We start from the raw sequence: 22,713 nt of genomic DNA, 5'->3' as shown, positions 1-22,713 counted from the left end.
CAAACCACTGTTAAATTTGCTAATTTTCGCTTTTCATTTCTATTTGGCTGTGGCCTCTGCTCTCTGCCTTAGTGGACAGCTTAATTTCTCAGCTCCTTGAGACTCTTCTTTCCAATTTCGAATTTTGCATGAGAAAGTGCTGTACAATTAGGGAAAAACCAGACGAGGTAATGGGTGACATTCACATCGCTTACAGGTTTAACGGTTATTGCAGGGTTTGATAATGGACACTGTTTCGCATGAGCTTATTTTCCACCTTTCTAACCCATATCATAGGTATATGGTTCCGAGGATCTGCCAGTGTTGCGGCGCGCTGTCACTCGAGGAAGTAATGAAGGAAAAGTTAAAAGCAGCTGGCGTCTCCTCCGGCCGCAACTCGTTCCAGGAGCATACACACCAGGTTACTACGAACTGAATCCCTTTCCTGGTCCCTGGAAGATTCTAAACAATGAAGGTTGAACTAAGGAACCGCGATGCACTTGACCGTTGCAATAGATGGTGACATCTGAACGCATCTCGAGTTAATCATGTGGGCACCGAATCGATGAGAAAACTGGCCTTCACACTCCAGGAGATGCCGATAACTACAGTGGAACCCCGGTTATACGTCCCCCGGTTCTTGCGATGGATTGGCACAGTCCTGGCGAAGTCCCCATAGAAGCAATGCATTATAAACCCCAGTTATCCGACGCAATTTTACACCTGACTCGCATTATGCGACAACCCTCGCAAAGCACGGGATGGAACGGCGGACTAAACAAAAGTGCCGGGGGTCTCCTTCCTCGCTATGTGGAGCGCTTGACACCGCTCAACTGGTTCACTCCGGCACAGCGTTCTTCCCTGCCTCGCCTCATAGTTCGTTTCTCTCTCCCCTGCCAGCAGCCGTCCGCGACGCTTGCTGTGCTGAAATAGTGCCTTTTCTTCTCCACAATCACTTTCTCCCTCTCTTCTCGGGGGCGTCGCCTCTCATCGCGTTGGGGAAGCGTTTCTCTCCTTCCAGTTTTCCTGCAGCAGATCGCCAACAAGGTAGCGCAGAGAGGCCTAGGTTTATCGCACATGTTCTTTGTCGTAATCGTAGCGACCAGCATTCAGCGGAGGTTTAGAGTTGTGGGGAGCAATGCAATGCACAATGTCCCGAAACCGGACAGCTCTGTCGCTCGGCGATACGCTGAATATTATCGAGGAAGCGGAAAGCCAGCATTACCTGAGACATTAAGATACCCGAATCTTCACTTAAGACGATCCTGGCAAAGAAAGCGGAGATATTGCAGAATACCAACAAGTTCGGGCTCAAGCGGAAAGCAGCAAAAGAAGGACAGCATGAGAAGTTAGAAAAAGTTCTCGTCAAGTGGCTGCATCAAGCACGGAGCTCTGCGATCAACGTTGACGCTGCTATTCTAAAAGAAAAGGCGGACCTTATGGCATTGCGTCTAGGCATCGATGACTTTCAGGCATCGAACCGGTGGCCGGATAGCTTTAAAAAATGAAACAGGATTGTGTACAGCCGTTCCCATGGAGAAAGCACTTCCGTGGACGTTTTGACGGTGAACGAATGGATGGAGTCACTGCCGGAGATGATTGTTGCATACAAGCCCTGCGACGTTTTCAATGCCGATGAGAGCGGTATTTTTTACCATATGCAGCCCGAGCAAACCCTTGCATTTAATAGTGACAACTGTCATGGTGGCAAGTGTAGTAAAGAGCGTGTGGCGGCACTATTCTGCGCTAACGAGGACGGTTCCGAGAGGCTGTCGTGCTCGTTGTTGGAAAGTTTGCAAAGCCGCGGTGCTTTATTAAGAACTTGAAGATGCTGTAATGCAGCTACAACTTCAACAAAAAGGTGTGGATGACGTCTTTGCTCTTCAGCAATTTTTTGCAGCAGCTGGATAACAAAATGGGTGCTAAGGATAGGAAAATACTGCTTTTTGTGGACAACGCACCATGCCACCAACCCGATACGTCCAGCCTGAGGAACATAAAGGTTGCTTTTTTTTTCGCCCAACTGCACAAGCCGGCTCCAGCTGCTCGATGCCAGCATCATTAAGTGCGTCAAGCAAGGGTACCGGAAGCGGTTAGTGCAGCGTCGGCTGGCGGCCATGGAGCGAGCGAGTCGGAAAGAAAGATCACTGCGCTCAACGTCATGCATTTCAATGTGAGTTCGTGGAACGCAGTGTCATGAAGCACAATCGCTAACTCTTTCAAGCACTGTGGCTTTAAGCGAGAGACTGCCTCCTCTGCTGGGGATGCAACAACCTCGATGCCGCTCGAGGCCGATGCAGGCTTCGCCGATGACGATTCCGAGGGTTTAAATCTCACCACAACCTTCGCCAAGTACGTGGAGGCCAACGACAATGTTGCGATCTGTGGCGAGGTGTCACTGGATGACGCCATTGAGGAGGATTTGCCTAGTGCCGACACTGCTGCAACATCGGATGAGGACAATGACGACGCCACAGATGCCGTGCTTGTGCCTACCACATTCGCCAAGATGCTAGGGCACATAGACAACATCCAGAACTTCATCTGTTTACGCGATGCCGCAGAGAACCTCCTTTTGGACATTGCCCAACTTGAGCGAAAGCTCTTGGTTCACGGATCAAACAAGGTTCAAAAGAAACTTACCGACTTTTTTTAAAGTTCGCACCAGTTGGCGGGAATCGCTGCAGTGGGAAGTGGAGTGCCGTAGAGGTTCGTTTGAATAAAGTATGATTGGTACCTGTACTGCAGCATTAATTGTTATCGCATTTACTTTTTTGGTAATTTGGGTTTCCAAGCCCTGCAGAGTATGTTAGTAGTTTACATTGAAGTTCCTCGTAAATCCATCGCGCGAAATTAGTAGTATTTTTATAGGATGATTGATGTTCAGATTTTACGACGCTTTTTCGCAGTCTCGAGAAAGTCGTATAATTGGGGTTCCACTGTACTGCCATACAAAAGGATTGAAAGAGGCAGCAAAATGTTCACCGCCATATAGCTGTCAAGGCTCAAGCTTGATTTGGCAGTGCTTTAGGAATACGCGTCAGGAGTGGTGGCGTGTGCGGGGGGGTATGCCACTTAATTTCAGGGGGGGGGGGGGCCTGCGCCCCAGGCACCCCCTTGGGTACGGTCCTGTCGGCAGCCATTGTTCCCATGGTGCAAGGACATAGATGGTCGTCCAAAATCATTAAAACAGGTATAATGCATGTGGTGCCACACGGACAACTGCGTCGAAACGAGTACCACCGTCCTGAGTTACGATGTTGCACCTGCGCACACACCAGGGTATACCTCCTGGCACACTGCTTATGCTGTAGGCCTCCTCCCTGGGGGGAGTCAAGCCCTGCAAGAGTGTGACCTTCTTTGTAGCTTCTGAAATCAGTGCAGCGGTTGCTCGCTTATCTCGAAGGCCATACCATTGTCGCAGTAAGACTAGAGCGGGCACGCGCTACCGTGTGCCCAGTTTGGTAGCACTTCCATGCTTTGGTACTTTGCATATGTCCTCTTTTTACCGCGACCGGGTTCGAAGCATTCGTCGGAACAGTATGACGATTTTTAAACAAATTTTTTTTATATCTTGAAGCAGTTTCAATAGACAAGATTGCAAAATTGTAAATGCACTGAAATGTGGTCGTTATAACTGATAGATTGTTACACTTGCGATTGTTATAACTGGGTTTGGTTGTACATGCGTACATTATATGCACACTTCTGCTACGTGACTGGTTTCCCAGACATACACTTTTTTCTGCTTTGACATTCCTAACGATAAAGCATTAAAAATAATAGGTATGTGTATGCAACAGGTAGAGTAAAGCCTGTCTACTCAGATGAAGGTGCAGGTGTCATACCGGAGCCACACTGTGAAGGAAATCGCGAGGATCCCGCCGCTGCAAGCACCCATCAGTCTCGAGATAACAATAACCACAGCTTCCATGCTGACTTTGTACGGAATAGAAGTGAGGGGTTGCGGATTTCTTTGGTAAATAAAGTCGCGTTGATGTAGTAAGCATTTATTTGTCGTTTCTTTGACACATTAGATAATTTAACCTTTGGTGATTTCCAACAGTTGTTCTAGTCCCGTGAAGTTCAAATTAACGAGGTTTTACTCAACTATAAAGCTGCCAATGTAGACACTTTTCCACGTGCCCACAGTGGAAACTAAACCATGTGAAGGAGCATCTCATTCTGACATACAAGTGCAATGTACAAATGAAACTTGCTTTCTGGACCGACAACTATTTGTGGAAACCTTACGCTAATAAAAAAACTACTGCAGAACAAAAGCTTCGATGACCCATGCCACAATTCGAACGAGGTTGGCTTTACCGGTAGTAAACTCGTACTTCCGAACAATCAGCTCCAAACAACGGCAAAAGCAGGTGACGAAGACCACTGCCGGCCCTCACAGGAGGATGCCTTTCAAAAAGCAGTGCTGGAATTTTAGGTCCATCCGACTGCTGAGAACAACAAAAGCAAGGTCTCGTTCTGCATGTCAGTGTTAGAAATGAAATCAGCCTCAGGAGACCATCTGCGTGAGAGTAAAATCCAGTTGAGGCAAGTCATTAGTAGCAGCAACTGTGCGAGAGCTGTTGCCTATTATGCAGCATATGGCAAGCGATAACTAAAATTAGAGCTCGTGCAAGATGTGCTCGAAATCTGTTTACAGAATTTTCATGTGATATTTACAGAAAAGTGTGACAGCACTTATGATACTTGGACTAGCTTTCCTGCCATTAAAGGGGCCCTGCAATGTGTCTGAGAAAACATCTTATCTGCTGTTGACGGCAGTGTCACAATGCAGCTATTTTTCTTCATTGGAAGACATCACACCGTAGAGGTTTGCATAACAATACTAGTATAATGCATAGTGGAAGCTCATGTGCTTTTACAAGTCTTGTGTAAAAACAACCCGTCATCCTGCATGCGCACACTTGAAGGACAGATATGGCTTTGTGTGCCAAGGCTTTCGAAACTGTGGCACACAAACTTTTCAAGGCAATTGCGCGCGCAATCACCGGCAATTGGCTTGCATGGTAGAACATTACTGGGAGAGTGAAATGCACTGGTAAAAGGCACCAAAATCAAGTTTGAGAGTAGGCTTTCATTTGCACACATTCTTACGCTTCTCAAACAAACTTCCATTTGCATGTGTCATTTTCATTGTTATTTATGATTATGTTCTCTGGCTTGTTGGGTACAGAAACGGAGCAAAATGACACCATCCAAAGTTATTGCAGGGCTCCTTTAATATATTTCTGTTATATTCCACTTTATTTTAATTCATTACAATGGCAATAAATACTCGCATTCCTGCCAGTTGTTTATATAAAGGCTTCAAAAAGCATTAGTGATCAAGCACCGTGTTCTTAGCTAGAAGCACCGTGGCCTTCTTTTTTTTTTTTTTTCCCCATCAACTGCCCTTTTAGGGTAAGTAGTTAAAAGGCCCCTCACCAGGACTGGCCATTTTGAGCTGACAAGCACCATGGATTGCATCTGCTAAGTATTACATTTCTATGCACTGTGAAAAGAGCTAAAATTTCAAACCAAATGCCAATCGTCCTTCTCCTCATGCCCCAAACAGGAAGGATGATGTATACATGCAAATGCGCCTACGTACATGTGTCTGTGCTGTCACGTTGCTCATAGTGCCACAAGACTCTGAGAATTATTCAAGCAATATCTATTATTTGTGTAACCTGTTGCTTCAATAGACGAATTAAGAAGTTTAGAGAAATAATAAAACATACAAACCGAATATCTACGTGTTCCCATTTTACTTCGCACCACAGCAAGAGAGACGTACTTCCATTTCGTCTGCTTGTTCCCACATTGTGCACTCGCGCACACAGACACTGAAACTACCGTATTTACTCGCATAATGATCGCACTTTTTTGTCAGAAAAATTTACGCAAATTCAGGGGTGCGATCATTACGCGGGTTAAATTTTCTGCGAAAAAAAAACATTTTTTTCGTCCCACGTTTGCTGCGGGATTGCGGGTGTGGGACACCAAAACAAACATAGCGGCCGGCGGAGCAAGCCGAACGTGCCAAACGCGATTTTTTTTTTCTCGTGAGTACATTACGTGCATTGAAACAGTTTCTTCCGTATCAGTGATGAATAATATCGTTAATATCGGCAAGTTTGCGGCAATAACGTAGCCATGTCCACTTTGAGGGGACAGAAACAGGTGGGCGCGCTTAGCTGCCAGTGACATAGAAATGCATGGCCGACGTGCTGCGGAAACTGCGGCATCTGTCTTCACTACTATCCTAATACGGCACGTTTCCGCTAAGGGTGCGCGAATATCTTAGCTGTGTTACAAGCGTCGGCGTATGAATAGGGTACGCTTTTAACGTATCAGAGTAAACGTGGCTACTATCATTTCCGCGCGCGATTTGTTGCGTGCTCACGAGTGCAGATGAAAGGATCGAAATGCGCCTTGTTTTTGTTGACATCAACCATTATAAAGCCAACCCATAATAAAGGCAAGTTTGGTTGTACCTCATTTTGTCATGGAAGTGCAGAAAGTGATGACAGTAATGAAATGAGGCATCTACTTAGGAATCTTTGGTGCGTGCAGGCCAGTTGGCTTGTCTTGAAGAGTCGTTCACGTAGCATTCGACAGATGGTAAGCGCGATCATTATTAGCTAGACTTGGCACACGACATATCGCTGCGGCAAGTTCGGGGTGCGATCATTACACGGAAAATAAAAAAAAATCGAATTTTGACGACAAAATTTAGGGGTGCGATCATTACGCGAGTGCGATCATTATGCGAGTAAATACGGTATGTCATTTTCTACCGTGTTCTAGGGCACAATCATGCTCTGTGATCTGCTTGTGTTTGCCTCAGTGTTCGTGTGGCACTGACTTACACTGCTAGTCAGGTTTCCTCGTGCACAGTGAGCAATATCTTGCGCTGCACGAAACTAGACAATCGCAACAGCTCGAGCGTGACACCATCAGAGGAAGTGCGCCACGCAGCGAAAAAGCCAGGGAAAAAGAATGAAGGCAGGTTCCGTGATGTATGCGTCACGTGATCCTCGAGGTCCAGCAAGGGAGAATGGAGGGAAAGAATTTCGCTTGCGGAGGCTAGACGGGGCAAGCGGAGATGGTGTCTCGCTTGGCCGTGGACCTAATCTCCTGAATGTATGGGTTCGCGGCACTGAAATATTTATACCTTGGCTATTAACGAACTAATTTGGAAAATTCTTGAGACAGAACGCCCCCTAGAGGGCATGTAACAACTTCCGGCGTATAACCAAAGTTGCTATGTGGCCTGGTGAGGGGCCCTTTAAGGGAACCCGCGTACAGTTGTCATGTGCAAAGGCGAAAGGGGAGGGCACAAAGCGCAACGAGAGAGGTGACAAGAAATGCACCGGGCCAAGGCTGACTCACCTCTGGCATATTGCTGGAGCAGCAGGTACTCGGTGTAGGCCGGGTGCACATTGAGCGCCTTGCTGAGGCAGACGTGCCTTTCGCTGCGCAGGTGTCCGAACAAGTGGTCCGGGCAGGGCATCGAAATACGGCACACGCGGCAGAAGTACTTGCTCGGCTCCTCTGCGTGACCAGCAGCATTGCAGCATCTTGAGAGGGCGCTGTTTATTAACAGTGGCGCTTGTGGGAAACCAGTTCGAGACACTGCAACTGCCTTGTTGTTGGACACAGTAGGTAGAAGATTCTAATCACTTGCAAAAATATTTGTTTACCATCTCCATCGCATCTTATGGGCCCTTAGGCCACCCCGAGCTCAAGAATGTGTTGTGTAGAAGTAGCTGCGTACCAGTCCACGACGAACACAAAGCCACAATAATTCTGTAAGATAATGCCCTAACAGCAAAGTTTCGGGCGTTTGACGTATGACTAAGCAGCCGCTGTACTTTCTTGATCTCCTTTGCTGCCCTTCACACAGGTACTTCCTCCTCGTCACCTATTCTCGCCAACTCCACGCAGTGCTGTCAAAGCTGCGGTTCAATTCAACACACCAGAAGAAAGGCTCCTCCACTGTCCATCCCTTCTGCACGACATTGACTAAATGGAAGCTTTATCGCAAGATTAGTGGCGCACAATGGTCAAGCTCCCCCACCCTAACCTTTTTTATCTCTCAGAAGAGAGCTGTCTAAAATCACAGTGATGCTATCATCGCTCATCAACTGACTAATCAACAGCTTTTTACTTTGGCGACACCCTGCTGGCATCACGACTTAGGTACAATCAAAAGACAGACGGAATAGTTTTTCGAATTTGTGGCTTTTCTGGGGCACACGCACCGCTGTGCTTGCCAGAGACGATCGTCGCAGTATTTTGTACACAGTGCTTGTGCTTATTTAAATGTGTCCACAAAATGTCGGACATGGTTTGGAGCCCTTTACGTTCCTCAAAGTGACCCTAAAGAGCAAAGCAATTGGAGCTCTGTTAGTAAATTACCCTCCTACAATGCTAAAACAGCCATGAGAAGGGGCTTAGAGAATAAGCCAGGAAGAAGTGCAAAAATGATAGGCTACGCCTGCCTGACGTTCTCAAACCACCTCACCTGGACCTCATGAAGCTGTCTGCTCGGAGTAACTTTCAACACTAAAAATTGTATTCTAAACACTGAACATGTGAAGTTTCAAACATTTTTAAAGAACCACAACCACTGAAGTGCAAGAAAATACTAATTGCAATCTGTGGCATCACACTGACGTACCAGCTCCAAGGCATTGACACAAAATTCAAAAAATGAAACTGACCACGATTTTATTTTCTAATCATCTACTTACTACAGCAAAAGCAACGAAAGTAGGGTTCTTGAATACTTTATCAAGCTTAAACTGATTCAGTGTTTCCCGTTAGTGTCCCTCATTTAAAACAATGCTTTCGGCCTCTCTTTGCTGAAATTAAAGCATTTAACACGTACTGAAGACATGCCTTTCCTCTAAGCCAACTGGCCTCCAGTATCTCGAAATAAATAAAACTTGTTGCACAACTACAATAATTCCCGCACACCACAACGCACACACAATGACCACTTGAACCCTAGCAGCAACACTAGCTCCACAAACGTGCAAGTCAGTAGGTGGTGCCAACAACAGGGGATAGTTGTTTTGTCTCAAAAATATAGGCAGGACAGTAGGCAAAATAAGAACAAGAGCTTGGTGGCACAACCGAACACCACGTTTCAAAGGTGATGCTCACAGCATCCGTCCATCCATCTATCCCGTCAACTCACTATTGAGACCCATGAAGTACATCCAACGAAGGCGCTTCATGTGCCGCGCGCTCTCAACATGGCAGTCAAACTGCTCGGGCTGGTCAATCTGGACATTGCAAAGGCTGCAGCCGTACGCCGCCTTCTCACCCTGCAGAGAGGCAAAAAGAAAGAAGTGGACTCGACGGAGCCTTAAACTATGCCCAGCCAAAAAACTGACAGCAGTAACCAGCATATCCAACATATCCAGCAAATCAGCAGACTTCAGCACTTGAGAAATTTTCAACCATTGAAAGCAGCAATGCAGCTTGGCATCAGAATGAAGACTTCTCAGAATGCTGGCATTCCAGCAGCATTGCTGGTGTCACACCTCAATGGTGCACGAGGTAAGAGCATTTGTCAGCGTCAAAAAGAAAGGATTACATGAATTTAGTTTGACATTTACTGCCCGTTTCGCTCAGACCGGTGTAGGCACTGCCACAGTGCGGTGCTCCCACAGCGCATGTGCCAACCAGTGGAAGAAGCCAGCATGGCTCCGGCAGACCCGGCTGAGCAAAGCGCGACGCTGCACCCACTTGGCTTGGTTGCTTTTGGAGCCAAACGCACTGCATGTGCCAATCAATAGCCGGGCAGCATAACGACACCATTGGTGCAAATGCATGTCGAGTGTCTGTAACATTGCAATCTCATTAAAGAATACTGATTTGTATGGCCTCCAAGTTGGCGTGGTTGCCATGGTGTTTTATTATTATTATTATTATTATTATTATTATTATTATTATTATTATTATTACTTGCCCAGCTACCTACCACACTACAGTACTATGGTGCTAGCACACTGCAGTCGGTGCCACTTGGCCATCAAGCAGGCAGAACATTTTGTCCACAAGGTCCCATTCATCACAAATGCCACAGTTCGGCCAACTACATAATATTTCTGGCACTGCAGCTGTTTCCTGGTGTGGGCAAGCCCAACAGGCACCCAATGGCTTTTTGCTCACTAAAGGAATTCGATGAATTTTTCTGCCCATTACCACAAAGTTCCTTCCCTACTCATATTAAAGAACCACTGACCACTGTGGAAAAGTGTTAAGTGCTAACTGGAACATCAATGCATCTCAACATAAACTTCAGGCACATAAGCTCTTGAATTTTACAAGTTGAACATTTGCTATAAAGTGAATTAATTTACTGGGCAAAATTTCTTAACTATGTAATGTCAAGCTGCAATTTGTTTTGCAAGCAGTCTCCACCTTTTCTAGTAATCCAGCTCATGACAGAATTACAATGTTCACCACAGGAGATCTTTGAAAAGTCTGTTTGCATTAAAATAGACAGCTTTATATGTGCATTGCGCAAATAGTGTTACCAGGGAACCGCTGGCCCTACCTAAATTAAATTTGTAGCGTTCAAGAGAGAAAGCTCAGTTTTACCGCCTGTTGCAGAAGAACTGCTGATTTAGGGCCCAAATTATTTTTTTTAAATTGACAGTAATCGGCAAATAAAAAACATGATGCACAAGCTTTAGAACTCCATATCTTTGGACTAAAAACAGATAGCTCAATTTTATAAACTATCAGTTTGATCATCGAAAGTGAAATGCAATGCAATTTGTGTAGTTTACATAAAATTTCAACGGCTATTGTGCAAGTCCAGTTGAAATATCAAATGTTGTATAATTCGGTAACTTTATTTGCTTATTGCCAATTTATATTTTCTAACTTTACAATTAAAATTTTTCTATGCTTTTCTCAATTTTTAAAATTCTTGCAAAAAAATTTGCAGCTTAAATAAAAGATCTGCTCCCAACAATCAGTGAACTTGACATCCTTTAAATGCAACAAGCATCATTGAAATTGGTTTAGCAGATGCTGAACATAACACTTTGTCCCTTCCCATGTTGTGGCTTCAGATGGCTTTGCGACTTACCAAATTATTGTGTTCTGACGAAATATTGCAAAATAGAGGCAACACTTCACAATGATCATGTATGTGTGCAAAAACTTACTTCTGTGATTTTAGACAAATGTGATTTCTGGGAAAATTAGAAAACATTTTGGTCTAATAAACGCTGCAAGAACATCTCAAGTTGCAAGCATTTAGCCTAATACAATGTACTGAATCTGAAGTCACAAATGCGAAGGTTACACAAATACACGTACTGCTCATTATGCTCCATGCTTTCTGTCACACCTTTGAGGAATTCTGACACTGTACTATCACTACATGGTAGGTAACTATTAAAGGAAGAAAAATGCAAGGAACCATTTTCGTGACCAGACTCTCTTATTCTGAACTTAAAGTTACAGCGCAAACACCTAAGACGAACCACAAAAAGATAGACATGACACACACTGGCGCTGACTAACAACTTGTTTTCTTTCGTCGTCGATGCATATATATACTGTATACCTAGACCACACAACCATGCAGGCGCAGAGAATACACTACTGACATCTGCAAATTTATCGCGTACGCAAACGTAGGAATTAAAGTTCTGATGGGTGCTGGATCAAAGATGTATTACTGATGCAATTATTGCCTTGTCTTTTAATGTGGTAGGCCTCTAAGGCAAGCCGCGCATGTTCATTCTTGCTTTTGCCAAGAATTGCCATCCGATCAAGTCGCGCCTCACAATTGCTGCAATAGTTTATATGCGCAACAAGGTGCGCTCCTCTATCTACATTTTTGTTTACTTTTACTTTTTGTGCATGTTCCCTGAGTCGCTCATTGACGCAACGCCCTGTCTGGCCAACATATGTCTTACCACATGAGAGTGGAATGCCATGTACCACGCCGACAGCGCACGACACGTATGAGGCACCATGCCGAATTTGGCATCCTCCTCTGCTCTCTCCGCAGGTGCGGGAACATAGCTTTGAAAGCTTGTTTGGCGCAGAAATTGCCAAAGGAACACCATGCCTGCAAGCAACTTTCTTGAGTTGATGGGTCACCTTATGAATATAAGGGACCACCGCAGGCCTTCGCGTTTCAGGTTCGGTGGCCGGCCTTTTTGTGGTTTTCCTTCTCTGGATCAGAGCCTCAACCACGGCAGTCAAAAGCGACATAGGGAACCCTGCTGCCAAAAGTCGGCTGATCTGATTATCAAAACTTTCTTGCATCTTGTGCAGACACGAGCTTTTAAGAGCCAATTCCATACATGACGACGCAATGCCTCTTTTCACAATCTTTGAGTGCGCAGACCTAAAGGACAAAAGTTCCTTTTTCACACGGGGTTGACATGCCCAACAGACATGGCGTTCACAGAAGGACTCTTTTAACCCACTGGCAGCCATAGCCAAAGAACCACTGGGCAGAAGAATGGGGGTCATATAGCTAAAGTTGGTAATTAGCCAGACAAGAGGTACTGTTCATTTTAAAACTATTCATAGATGCCGCAGCAGTGAATATTCACTTTGTACATTTAGAAATGTCAACAGACGGCACTGTGTGTTCAATTCATGGTGCATGTAATTTATCTATGCTTAGTTGACATTTGTGGAAGGTTTGCACAACCATTCCAAAGCAGCGCATGGGCATTTCCCATATGATTTTTTTTTACCGAACCCTGGCAAACAAAACATGTCACCACAGTGCATAATGTCCAGTGCAAAAAGAAAGAAGAGAAAGGTTGGAGCATAAAAAGCAAAGTAACACTGTTTACACATCAGAGTGTTTCTTGGTGTTCCATGTAAAAATAAATTTGTGACTGGCAGGTAGGGTTCTGAAATTAAATTTACTGCTCGACATTCTAAATAAAACTTATCTGCTCATATCTTTCAGTGCTCATTACTGTAGAACATTTTATAACGAACCCAATAGTGGAAGTTTGCCTAGAATGCATTAGGAGCACAAATAATCATAACGGGAGGACACGTGGCATGGGTAATACTTCGCAGCGAACGTTAAAGGGGTCAATAACCAGGAAGCAAGTCCTACGCAGCCATCTGCACTGAAATACTAGCCGTGCTAGGCTGCTGCAGTTGCATGCAGCACACGGAGCACGCCATACATCAGTCCTAGCTTTGCAAACTGTAGGCCCAGCAATGTGTTGCTCTCAACAGACTGAACAGCCCCACACAGGCAGGAAGACTGCTGCTGCTTATTTCTTTTTTATTTTCTTAATAAATGTTTTCCTTTCTCCTCCTTCTCCCCTCTAAGTGCAGCAATGTGTGCGTATATCTGCACTATCTTTATAGCAGATAGTTTCTATTGCATTAATATACAAAAACTTCAGCTTCAGCGGAGGCAATGGTGTCCTGTCCCAGACACACTGTCAATGCATATGTCCGTCACATATCCCGGTCTGCAACCCACTTCAGACAACGATAGAAAATGGGGAACTGGTGCTCTGCATAAACCATTCCAAACATTCCTCTGCTGTACATGGCGCGCTACACTGATGTACACTCTACGTGAATGCAGGATGTAAAAAAAAAAAAATGCACTTCGCAGCCGAGGTGCTGGTCATGGAGTATGTGACGGCATAACCGTAGGTGCAGGGAAAGTGAGTTCACCTGCAAGTCACTCGTCTAGTCTTGTGGTCAGGCTAAAGAATACTGCCAGGTGTACGCCAACATGTCCACACGTTGCAGCATCCACAGATGCCATAGCATTTGCCAGTAAACTCGCCAATAAGAAACGTATCTCTTATGAGCAGATATACTGAGATATATGATGTATCTACTAGGCTGCTTGACTTCAACAATATTCCAAATATTTTTTCTACTCTTCTTTCATTTTTGTTTGTTCACCTCATTTTCTAATCTATGTGTCTTAATATTTATTGGGCATATTTTTGTAGCTCTGAGAATTGTTGAATTGACTTTTTTTGTCTGTTTGCTTCATTATCATATGGTCTTAGTGTTGTACTGTTACACGGTGCCCCACGTAACTTCAGCCAAACATTAAAAATATGCAAATGCCACATAGCTGGACACAACTAAAGTAATGTTTGCAGTTGCTTGGAGATACTCAGACTATCTTTCGCATTCTGCCTAATTAGATCAGTAGTCTTAATTAATTACTCGAATATTATAACTGGATAAAAAGTGTCCATGAAAAAATTATAGGACAACACAAAAACTCCCCATACAGCTTTTGGTTGCTTGATACATGCTACCTAAAAGTGTTTTTCTGAGCATGAAAGATACCCCCAAATGCAAGCAAAATTGCCAGACGACTGGCCACTTGAGGCACTTACATGCCAAGCACCTGTGTATATGACTAGTGTGTATATTATTTTTGCATTTGATGTACCTGCTTTTGCATTCTCCCTTTGCAATAACACCAGTGAGAGCACTCTAGGAATTCTATAAATAAAGGAATTATTAAAAATGATCTGTTTTGGAACGTACATTTCTTCAGTGGATATCAGTTACATGAGATTCCATGACCCGCCGCGGTGGCTTAGCAGCTACACAGCCTTGCACTGCTAAGCATGAGGCCACAAGTATTACTCCTGGCCACATTTCAATACGTGTGAAATGCAAAAACGCCTGTGTACCTTGCATTGAGTGCATGTTAAAGAACCTCAGGTGGTCTAAATTAATCCAGAGTCCCACGCTACAGATACCACAGTAAGTACTTTGATAATTAGTTAACATGTGATCTCACTAATCACCTGAGAGAACATGTTGCAATTTATGAGTAACACGGAACAATTAGTTGTGGGACAAGAAAGCTCAATGTTTGGCATAGTGCGCTTTTGTTCTACTGCATTCTTTATCAAAATGCCCTTTTAAGCCTTACAATCCAGCAGGGTACACAAATATTGAAGATATGAATCAAACAGTTTTTCTTATTCAAATCATATTGTTTAAGAATTCGCTACTTGAAGTTGTCAAATATTCATGTCCGTTCAAATATAAAGGATAACAACCGTTATAGGAGCCTTCCGGGAGAAATATTTGTAAATGATTTTGTTGCAGCTTTGCAAGCTGTGGTTCCTGTAGAGAGGCACCAGTTGCTGTGCAAACAGATGAAGCAGATAACTTCTGCGCAATAATTTTCTTAATTCAATAAAGGTTGCTCGCCTCTGGCCGGCCCAAAAATTTGCTTTCTCAATTAAAGCAAAGTGTATAATATTAAGACTGCCCTGCCACCTTTGCTTTCCTTTGCTCATTAAACATCTGGTGATGTGACATTCCCGCATTTCACTATTGTCACTATCATGGAGCGCCAGATGCAATCACTTTTCTCATATGCAACCTTCTCGACTGACAGTATGCCCACTTGTGAACAGCAGTGCATGTATGAAATAATGGAATCAAGCCCAATGTTTTTTTATTTTTTTTAACAAGCAGACTCCACACAAACTTCATATTTCACTTGTAGCAATAAGAATATATTTGATATTCGATTTCGTATTCGAAGGTCCATTCTTTCTTTTTAATATATAAATTTGCTTAGGAAATTTCACTATTCAAGCACTTCAGCAGACCAGCTTAAACTAAGCTTTCCAACTTACTGTTTCTTTAAGCACAAATCAATTAGTGCTATTATGAAACAAGCTTCTTTGAGCAGTAAAGGTAAGATGCTGCCACAAAAAAATGGCAGAACTCATCTCACGACGACTGTTGCCGGTAATGCGAATAGCTACTGAGCTATGCAGTGACAGACAGTACTGTTTAAGTCCCGATTACTGAATATGTCAAGCAGTAATTCTGAGACTTTCGTTACTTTGCCTATACACACGATATTCCGATAATCTCCCACTTTGTTAAGGCACCCTCTTTCCAAGGTCACCCATGAGCTTGGAGGCATGACGCCGACCGTATGACAATGACACAGTGATGACAGAATGAGGATGAAGCAATGATATCAATATAACAACAAAGGCATACAATTACGATGACATGACGACAATTAGATAGTGATTCTTAAATTATGACAAGGATTTAACGATAACAGCATGACCACAATAAGGTGACGACAATGGTGTGACCATGACGGTAAAATAAAAACTAGATGAAGCGAGAATGACGACCATCGCACTACCAAGACAGTGTGACCAATAACAGCAAGACGACGACATAGTCGCGATTGAATGAAGACAGCATGATTACTATAATATAATGAAAAAGAAATGATGTCGATGGATAGACACAGGTGGTATGGTGACAAGGGCATAACAATGGCATGACGATATTCAAGTGATGATGATAGTGAAATGACAGCGTGAGAATGACGGCAGCATGATGACAACAGTACGATGATGGCATGTTGGCAATGGGACGATGATACTAAAGCGATAGCGATGGTGGATTGACAGCGTGACAACGATGGCATGACGAGAACAGTACGGCCACAAACGCATGACGACTGTATGACAGCGACACAAGACAACAGCATAAGGGCAGTGGGATGACGAGTGTATGATTACAATGGCATGATAATGAGTGTGGCACAAAGCCTGTCTGACTTGACGACGACAGTATGACGAGGCGGATGACGTAGTAGGAGTGACAATGGTGGCCCGACCCCAATGGCATCGTAATGGTCTGACAATGGACACATGATAGCAACTGACGATGACACGAGGAGAGTGCCATAATCGCGATTGAATGACGACAGTACGATTACAATACAATAACAAAGATTGACGTCAATGAAACAACGAAGGCGGTATGAGGACGACGACTTGATGGCAATGGGATGATGTTACTCAAGTGACGACAACGATAAAACGACTGCCTGACGACAACGACAAAACGACTGCCTGACGACAACATACCCTGACTGTGTATGACTGTGACGATGATGGCCTGATGACGACAACATTACGTAAGTCAGAGGACAAAGCCGTAATGACGATGATGCAATGAGACTATGATGATGATGGTGTGACAACAGCATTACGAATGAATGTCGGATGGGAAAGCTAGAATGATGGCGAAGCAATGACCACGAGCCCATACCTACTGGCACAAGCTATTAAACTTTAATTTGGGTGAATGGGTTGGGGTAGAAGGTGTGACGACAACGGCATGACAAGAGTAAGATCACATGAAATGATGACAGTGGAATGACAACAGCATCACGGCCAGGAGCACATACCTAGCTTCCCAAGCAGCTAGACAACTTTGTTCACTGGGTCGGCATAAGAGACTAAAAGGACAGAGACAGACAAAAAACGGCCGAAGTAGGCAAACAATACTATCTGCATTAATAAAATTAATAGCATTCTTATTGTTTTTGTGTGCAATACACCCAATGGCAACAAGTCTGTCTTTGTAGAAGCACTACAATAACTACCGAACTAAGAGGAAGTCCAAGTTTCACAGCGATGCTAACATTCAAGCCTGTGATTTCACCAGAGATATTCACTGCAACACCAGCTTGCAGTGCCAAGCAAGCCCAAATTCTGAAGATGCCAAGGTAAATGAGTTCAGCTCAAGTGAGCAGACTTCTTTCAAATTTATGGCTTTGGGGTTGGATTCATTGATGGCGATGTAATTGCTTTAACTTGTGCCCTAACAAATGAATTAAACACGTTTAGAGCCAGAATACCTGAAGACGCAGCTGCAGAATCTCAATGGTATCCCTACACTTGTGGCTATCCCCTTTGTACCACGATGCTCCTGACTGGGTGAAACCTTCAACCAATGCTATAAACTGACGCTGTTCATAGGCATAGTGGAGCACAGAACACATGGACGTGAGCGACTATTGTGCCAGCATTACAGCGGCTTTGCCGTTGGCCTCATTTCAGTTCTCAATAAAGCATAGGATTTCGAGTGAGCTATCTTGAGCCAGTTGATGTTCTAACACAAAAAAAAAGGACTAACACAAAAGCTTGGTGTATTAATTTTTTTTGCCTATTTAAATAGCTTTTGATTCCACAATTAAGGAATGGAGCCACACTTTCTTGAGAGCACCACAAATTATTAATTACAGCAATTTTTTTATGACCTGTTCAAAACATGCATAAACCACAGTGCGTGGCTTCTGATGTGAAAGAGAAGACTCATCACATCAGTGAAAGCGGAAGTGGCAGGGTGTGGTGGTTGAAGACCATACAATGACTGTCACCGAACAGTGCAAAAAAGTTCTGGAAATGCAGGAAGACATGCTCTCCCCTCTTGTCCCATCGAGTGCTGAAAGGACTCTGCTTTCGGCAGCATGGCCACAGCTTGTGTGGACGCATAAGTGGCATCTGGTACCACGAGACCGTAAGACTAGGTTTCAGTGGTGTATGGGTTAAGGTATGCAAATGGGTTAGTTGGTGTTGATCCATGATGTTTGACAGCGCGAACCTAGACAAAGGAGGATGAAAGAGGTGACAAAAAAAGACAAGCACTATGGGTTGCCTTTTTCCCAGCCGAAGCCACGCTGCTCTTGGTTCACGTTTTGAACTTGTTGCATTAAAAGGTATTGTATTTATTTGCTGCGGTATCAGTGAATTGAAGCTTCATAGTGTATTTACTGGGCCTACAGCAAGCAGCACTTGTCTTCATTTGTCACCCCTTTCACTGCCCTTTGTCTATGCTCACGCTGTCAAAGATCGTGTATGGATTTCTTTTACAATGTCTGAAGTCATGCTGCTCTTGGCCCACGTTTGAACTTGTCGCATTAAAAGGTATTGCACTTATTTTTGCTGTCCCAGTGAACTCAAGCTTCATAGCATAATTACTGGGTTTGCAGCTACCCAATAAAGTAGTAAAAACAAGACAAAAAGTTTATGTCAGTACTTCTTTGAGATGCTTTGCAAGATCTGCTACCAATTTTTAAGATGCCACAAATTCTTGCCAGAAAGGCACACTTGTACACAGAAGCCCATACAAAACTTACCTGGCTCGCCATTCCATACTGTGCCACTGGGCCCGACTCTTTAGCATCACGCAGCAGCCGCTCAATGAATAGCTGTACTGATCTCTGGATGCTGTTGCGAAATGATTCAGTGATGATCTCGGGCTGCTCGAAGACCACAGTGGGGCACAGCTCCGCCAGCTGTGTTACCTCCACGGTTGCCTCCTCTGAAACATAAGCAGGCTCAGATGTTGCCGGTTCACGCGTGGCACTCTCACCCTTGGCATCGTCATCAGCTGGCATTGTCTCATCTGCCAATGCCTCTCCTTCCCTGGCGTCCATGGTTCCCTCACCTCCCTGGCCCTCGATATCGTTGCGCACGTAAGAGCCTTCAGTCTCATCCTCACCAGCACCTTCTATCGTTGCTCCGTCACGTGGAGTGTCACGAAGCACTGTCGGAGTGTCACGAGCTGTCTCATCGTGCACCGCGGGCGCATCCATCACGTGATCCCCGTCACCCTGTCCATCTTCTTCAGCACACACTGCGTCGTCACCTTTCTGTCCCTCTTCCTCACCAGCGTATGCTTCGCCGCCTTCGCCCTCTGCACCTTCAGCATCGTACAGGTCATCGACGACCTCGGCTTCGTCAGCGTCGAGGCATTCCACCTCTTCGTCCCACTCGCCATCCTGGGTTATGCCTTCGCCCTCCTCGTAATATTCCGCGCCTTCCTCCACTTCCTCGTCCGCGCCTTCGGCTGCTTCTTGCCAATTTTCAGCGCCCTCTCCTTCTTCCACACCATCTCCGCCACCGCATGCGGCGTTCTCTTCCTCTCCTTCCTCCTCGATGACTTCGGTGACTTCCTCTTCGCCGTCCTGAGACTCCACCTCCGCGTACTCCTCGCCGTTAACGTTCTCCGCGCTCCCGTCACGGACACCGCACTCGTCGTCCGGTGCAGCCTCGTCGCACATTTCCTCTGCATCCGCATCGGCGGCACCGTCCGCGTTCTCCTCGATGTCATCTTCAGTGTTCTTCTCAGCATCGGCAGGCATGGAGTCCTCCTCCGCACCGCTCTTGTGGTCCTCGTCGTCCGCCTTCTGATCGTCGCTAGGCCGCGGCGAGCCGCCCTCGTCGTCGTCGGCGTCAAGTACCAGCGCTTCGCACGTGGCGTCTTCCTCCTCGACTTCGGCCTCTTCGTCTTCCGATACGTAGTCGTAGCTTGCCCCGTCTTCCGATACGTTGTCGTAGGTTGCCCCGTCTTCCAAATCCGCCGGTTCAGGCCCGGGCTGAGGCTCTGCAGCCAGGGCGGCCGACAGCTTGCTCTTCTTGGCACTGGGCTCAATGGCGGCGCAAGCCTCGGCGGGCGCCTTGCGTGGCAACGCCGGCGTCTTTTGGGCGACGACAGAATCAGATAGCTTCTCTACGACTACGACCGCAGCTGTTAGCTTGCTGCTTTCCAGCTGCTCTGTCGTGCCGGATGCGCACGCTGCAGGCGTTCCCGCACATCTGCCCTGAGTCGCCGACTTACGACCCCGGCGCGCAATATTTTTGCGCGGAGGCATAGTACTGTTTCACAAACTCGTAACTTTCGTAATTCCACAGAGTCTACAGTTCTTTACCTTGACTTACCGCTGAGTGAGTTGTATGAGCTCCTGAATCACGGTATGAACGACGAAAACGCCCGTTTTGTTGGTCTTCTATGCACGAAATTTGATAGAATGCGTCACAGACGTACTGCACCGCATAAACAATATGGCGCAGCGCTTGCGGAGTTGGATCGGCTACGGCTTCAGGGGTGCCGCATGCCCCGTCGATATTGTACCTTCCACAGGCAACGAAACTAGGAACATAAAGCTATATCAGGAGTTGTTCATGTCGCTCTACAATTTTCTTATTGACACTTTTCATCTAATTGTAATATTTGAGGAGTTGATTAATTAGATAAGACTATCTAATGAGGCGGAGTGAAGAAGAAATAGAGTATCTCCAACCCAACGTTAGTAGACTAGGTTCATTTCAAACTCCCGTGACTGCGTGGACCCACCACCGATCCTCGCATCTCGTGGCGCTGCTGTCGCACTTTGCTCGGTCAGCACGGCGCGGACAGGGCGACGAAGCACTGTCCGTTGTTTATGTGTTTTGGCGCGTTGTATACATGCGTGTTTTGCTGCAGTCTCGGTGCACTTTCGCGACACTCTTATGCGTTTTAAATGCCGTGTGCGTTTTGAAGAGTTTACGGGCCGTATCATCCAATTTTATTTGGTGACGCGAATGCATATTAATGCTCCGTTCCTGCAGCGATAACTTACTTTGGATGTGCAAATCTGCTCGCAAGGGAGCAAAGCTCACGCAGGTTTAAACATTGCATTAGTGAATGTGGTGCTCTGATGAAAGAAATAGTGCTAGCTTCATTTTTTTTTATCCCGAAATGAAGTGCTGAGAGTGTGCATATATACCGTGTGTCCCAGCTAACTTCAGCCAGTTTTAAAATATGCGAGTGCCGCGTAGCTGGGCACAACCAAGGTAATGTTTGCCGTAGCTTTGATATATTCAAATCATTATAAATCCGCCTAGTTAGGTAATGCGTAGTTAATCCATTATTAATTAATAATTATCCAATAATTGTTGGTATACTTCTTAATTCATTCATTAATAAATTAGTTCATCTATTTATGTAATTCGTTGCCACCACCAAAGGTCGAGGCTTCAACGACCGTGGGTTCGAGTGCATTAACTCTGTTTTAATTAACTGTGCCTTAATTAACTTCGCCTAATTCACTCTGCCTTGACTGGCGTCGTGAACTGCCTCGAATGGTTCACTTGGGCTCCCGTAACTTTTTTGGACCATCATGTGGTCGCGCTAACATCGCCTCATGCGTTCACATTAATAATTAATTAGTACTCATCAGCAACAGCTGATTACAACTACTCATCAGCAACAGCTGATTAATATAGAGCGCAGTGGACGGCCGGGGCTGCTGCGGCCCTGGACTAAGGACTCCACACAGTGATGCCATGGCTGCTGATTTATCAGTAGATCTACTGATTTTTAAAATTTTCTGCTGATTCAGTGATGAAGCGCTTGAATCTGCTGATTTTCTTGCTTTTCTACTGAAACGAAAGCGGGATCTGCAACTTTTTCAGTACAGAGGACGGATGGATGGATGGATGGATGATTATAGAGGTTACAGAGGTTATATAAATGTGATGCTACCTAGCGAGAAAAAAAAAAACGTGGTTGGCTTCGAGGTTAACATAAATTCTTGCGTTTCCAGACCATCAAACGTGGCACTAACTCTGTCTTTGAGCAAAGTGGGGAAAAGGCATAGAGTTTCTATGCTCTATGGAAAAAGGTGAGGCGGTGAATTTCTGAAAGTGGGTGCATACCGAACCCCACAACTATGAAACCATCATCATCATCATCATGACCAACCTATTTTTATGTGCACAGCAGCACGGAGGCCTCTATGGAGGCCTCTCCCAGTGATCTCCAATTACCCCTGTCTGGAAGATACTATACTCTAAAGCTTTCAGGTACTAACTACCATCTGACGCCTTTGAATAGGCCATCGGAGGGCTTCACTATTTTTAAAATCGTGCTTGAAAATGGCTCTCTGGATCCCCGGGTTTTTGAAAAGTATCGCTAAGAATCTCGGCGTCAATTTTTGTACTATTTTCTGGAAGCTACAATACTTCAGCAGAGTACTAATATAAGCGCTGAATTCGTGGGCTCATAAACTGAGTGCAAAAATTGAAATTAAAAAATCTACTGATTTCTACTGATCTTTCGCGA

At 45.0% G+C, this 22,713-nt stretch overlaps 1 protein-coding gene across 3 annotated transcripts in view; it reads right to left on the bottom strand.

The window, feature by feature from the left end:
* Positions 1 to 20,699, bottom strand: part of LOC142584739 (uncharacterized) — a 103,841-nt gene extending 83,142 nt beyond the window's left edge. For 2 of the 3 annotated variants that reach the window (XM_075694966.1, XM_075694968.1), the window contains exons 1-3: positions 18,965 to 20,699; positions 9,194 to 9,323; positions 7,381 to 7,542 (exon numbers count right to left, since the gene is read on the bottom strand). In XM_075694966.1, the coding sequence (XP_075551081.1) occupies positions 7,381 to 7,542; positions 9,194 to 9,323; positions 18,965 to 20,482 (1,810 nt within the window). In that variant the 5' untranslated portion in view covers positions 20,483 to 20,699. The remainder of the gene's footprint in view (positions 1 to 7,380; positions 7,543 to 9,193; positions 9,324 to 18,964) is intronic. The other variant, XM_075694967.1, reaches the window with a different exon arrangement.
* Between the last annotated feature and the right edge of the window lie 2,014 nt (positions 20,700 to 22,713).

Source organism: Dermacentor variabilis, chromosome 6 (genome assembly GCF_050947875.1).
Source record: "Dermacentor variabilis isolate Ectoservices chromosome 6, ASM5094787v1, whole genome shotgun sequence".
Lineage (NCBI taxonomy): Eukaryota > Metazoa > Arthropoda > Arachnida > Ixodida > Ixodidae > Dermacentor > Dermacentor variabilis.
This window is presented reverse-complemented; position numbering and strand designations above follow the sequence as displayed.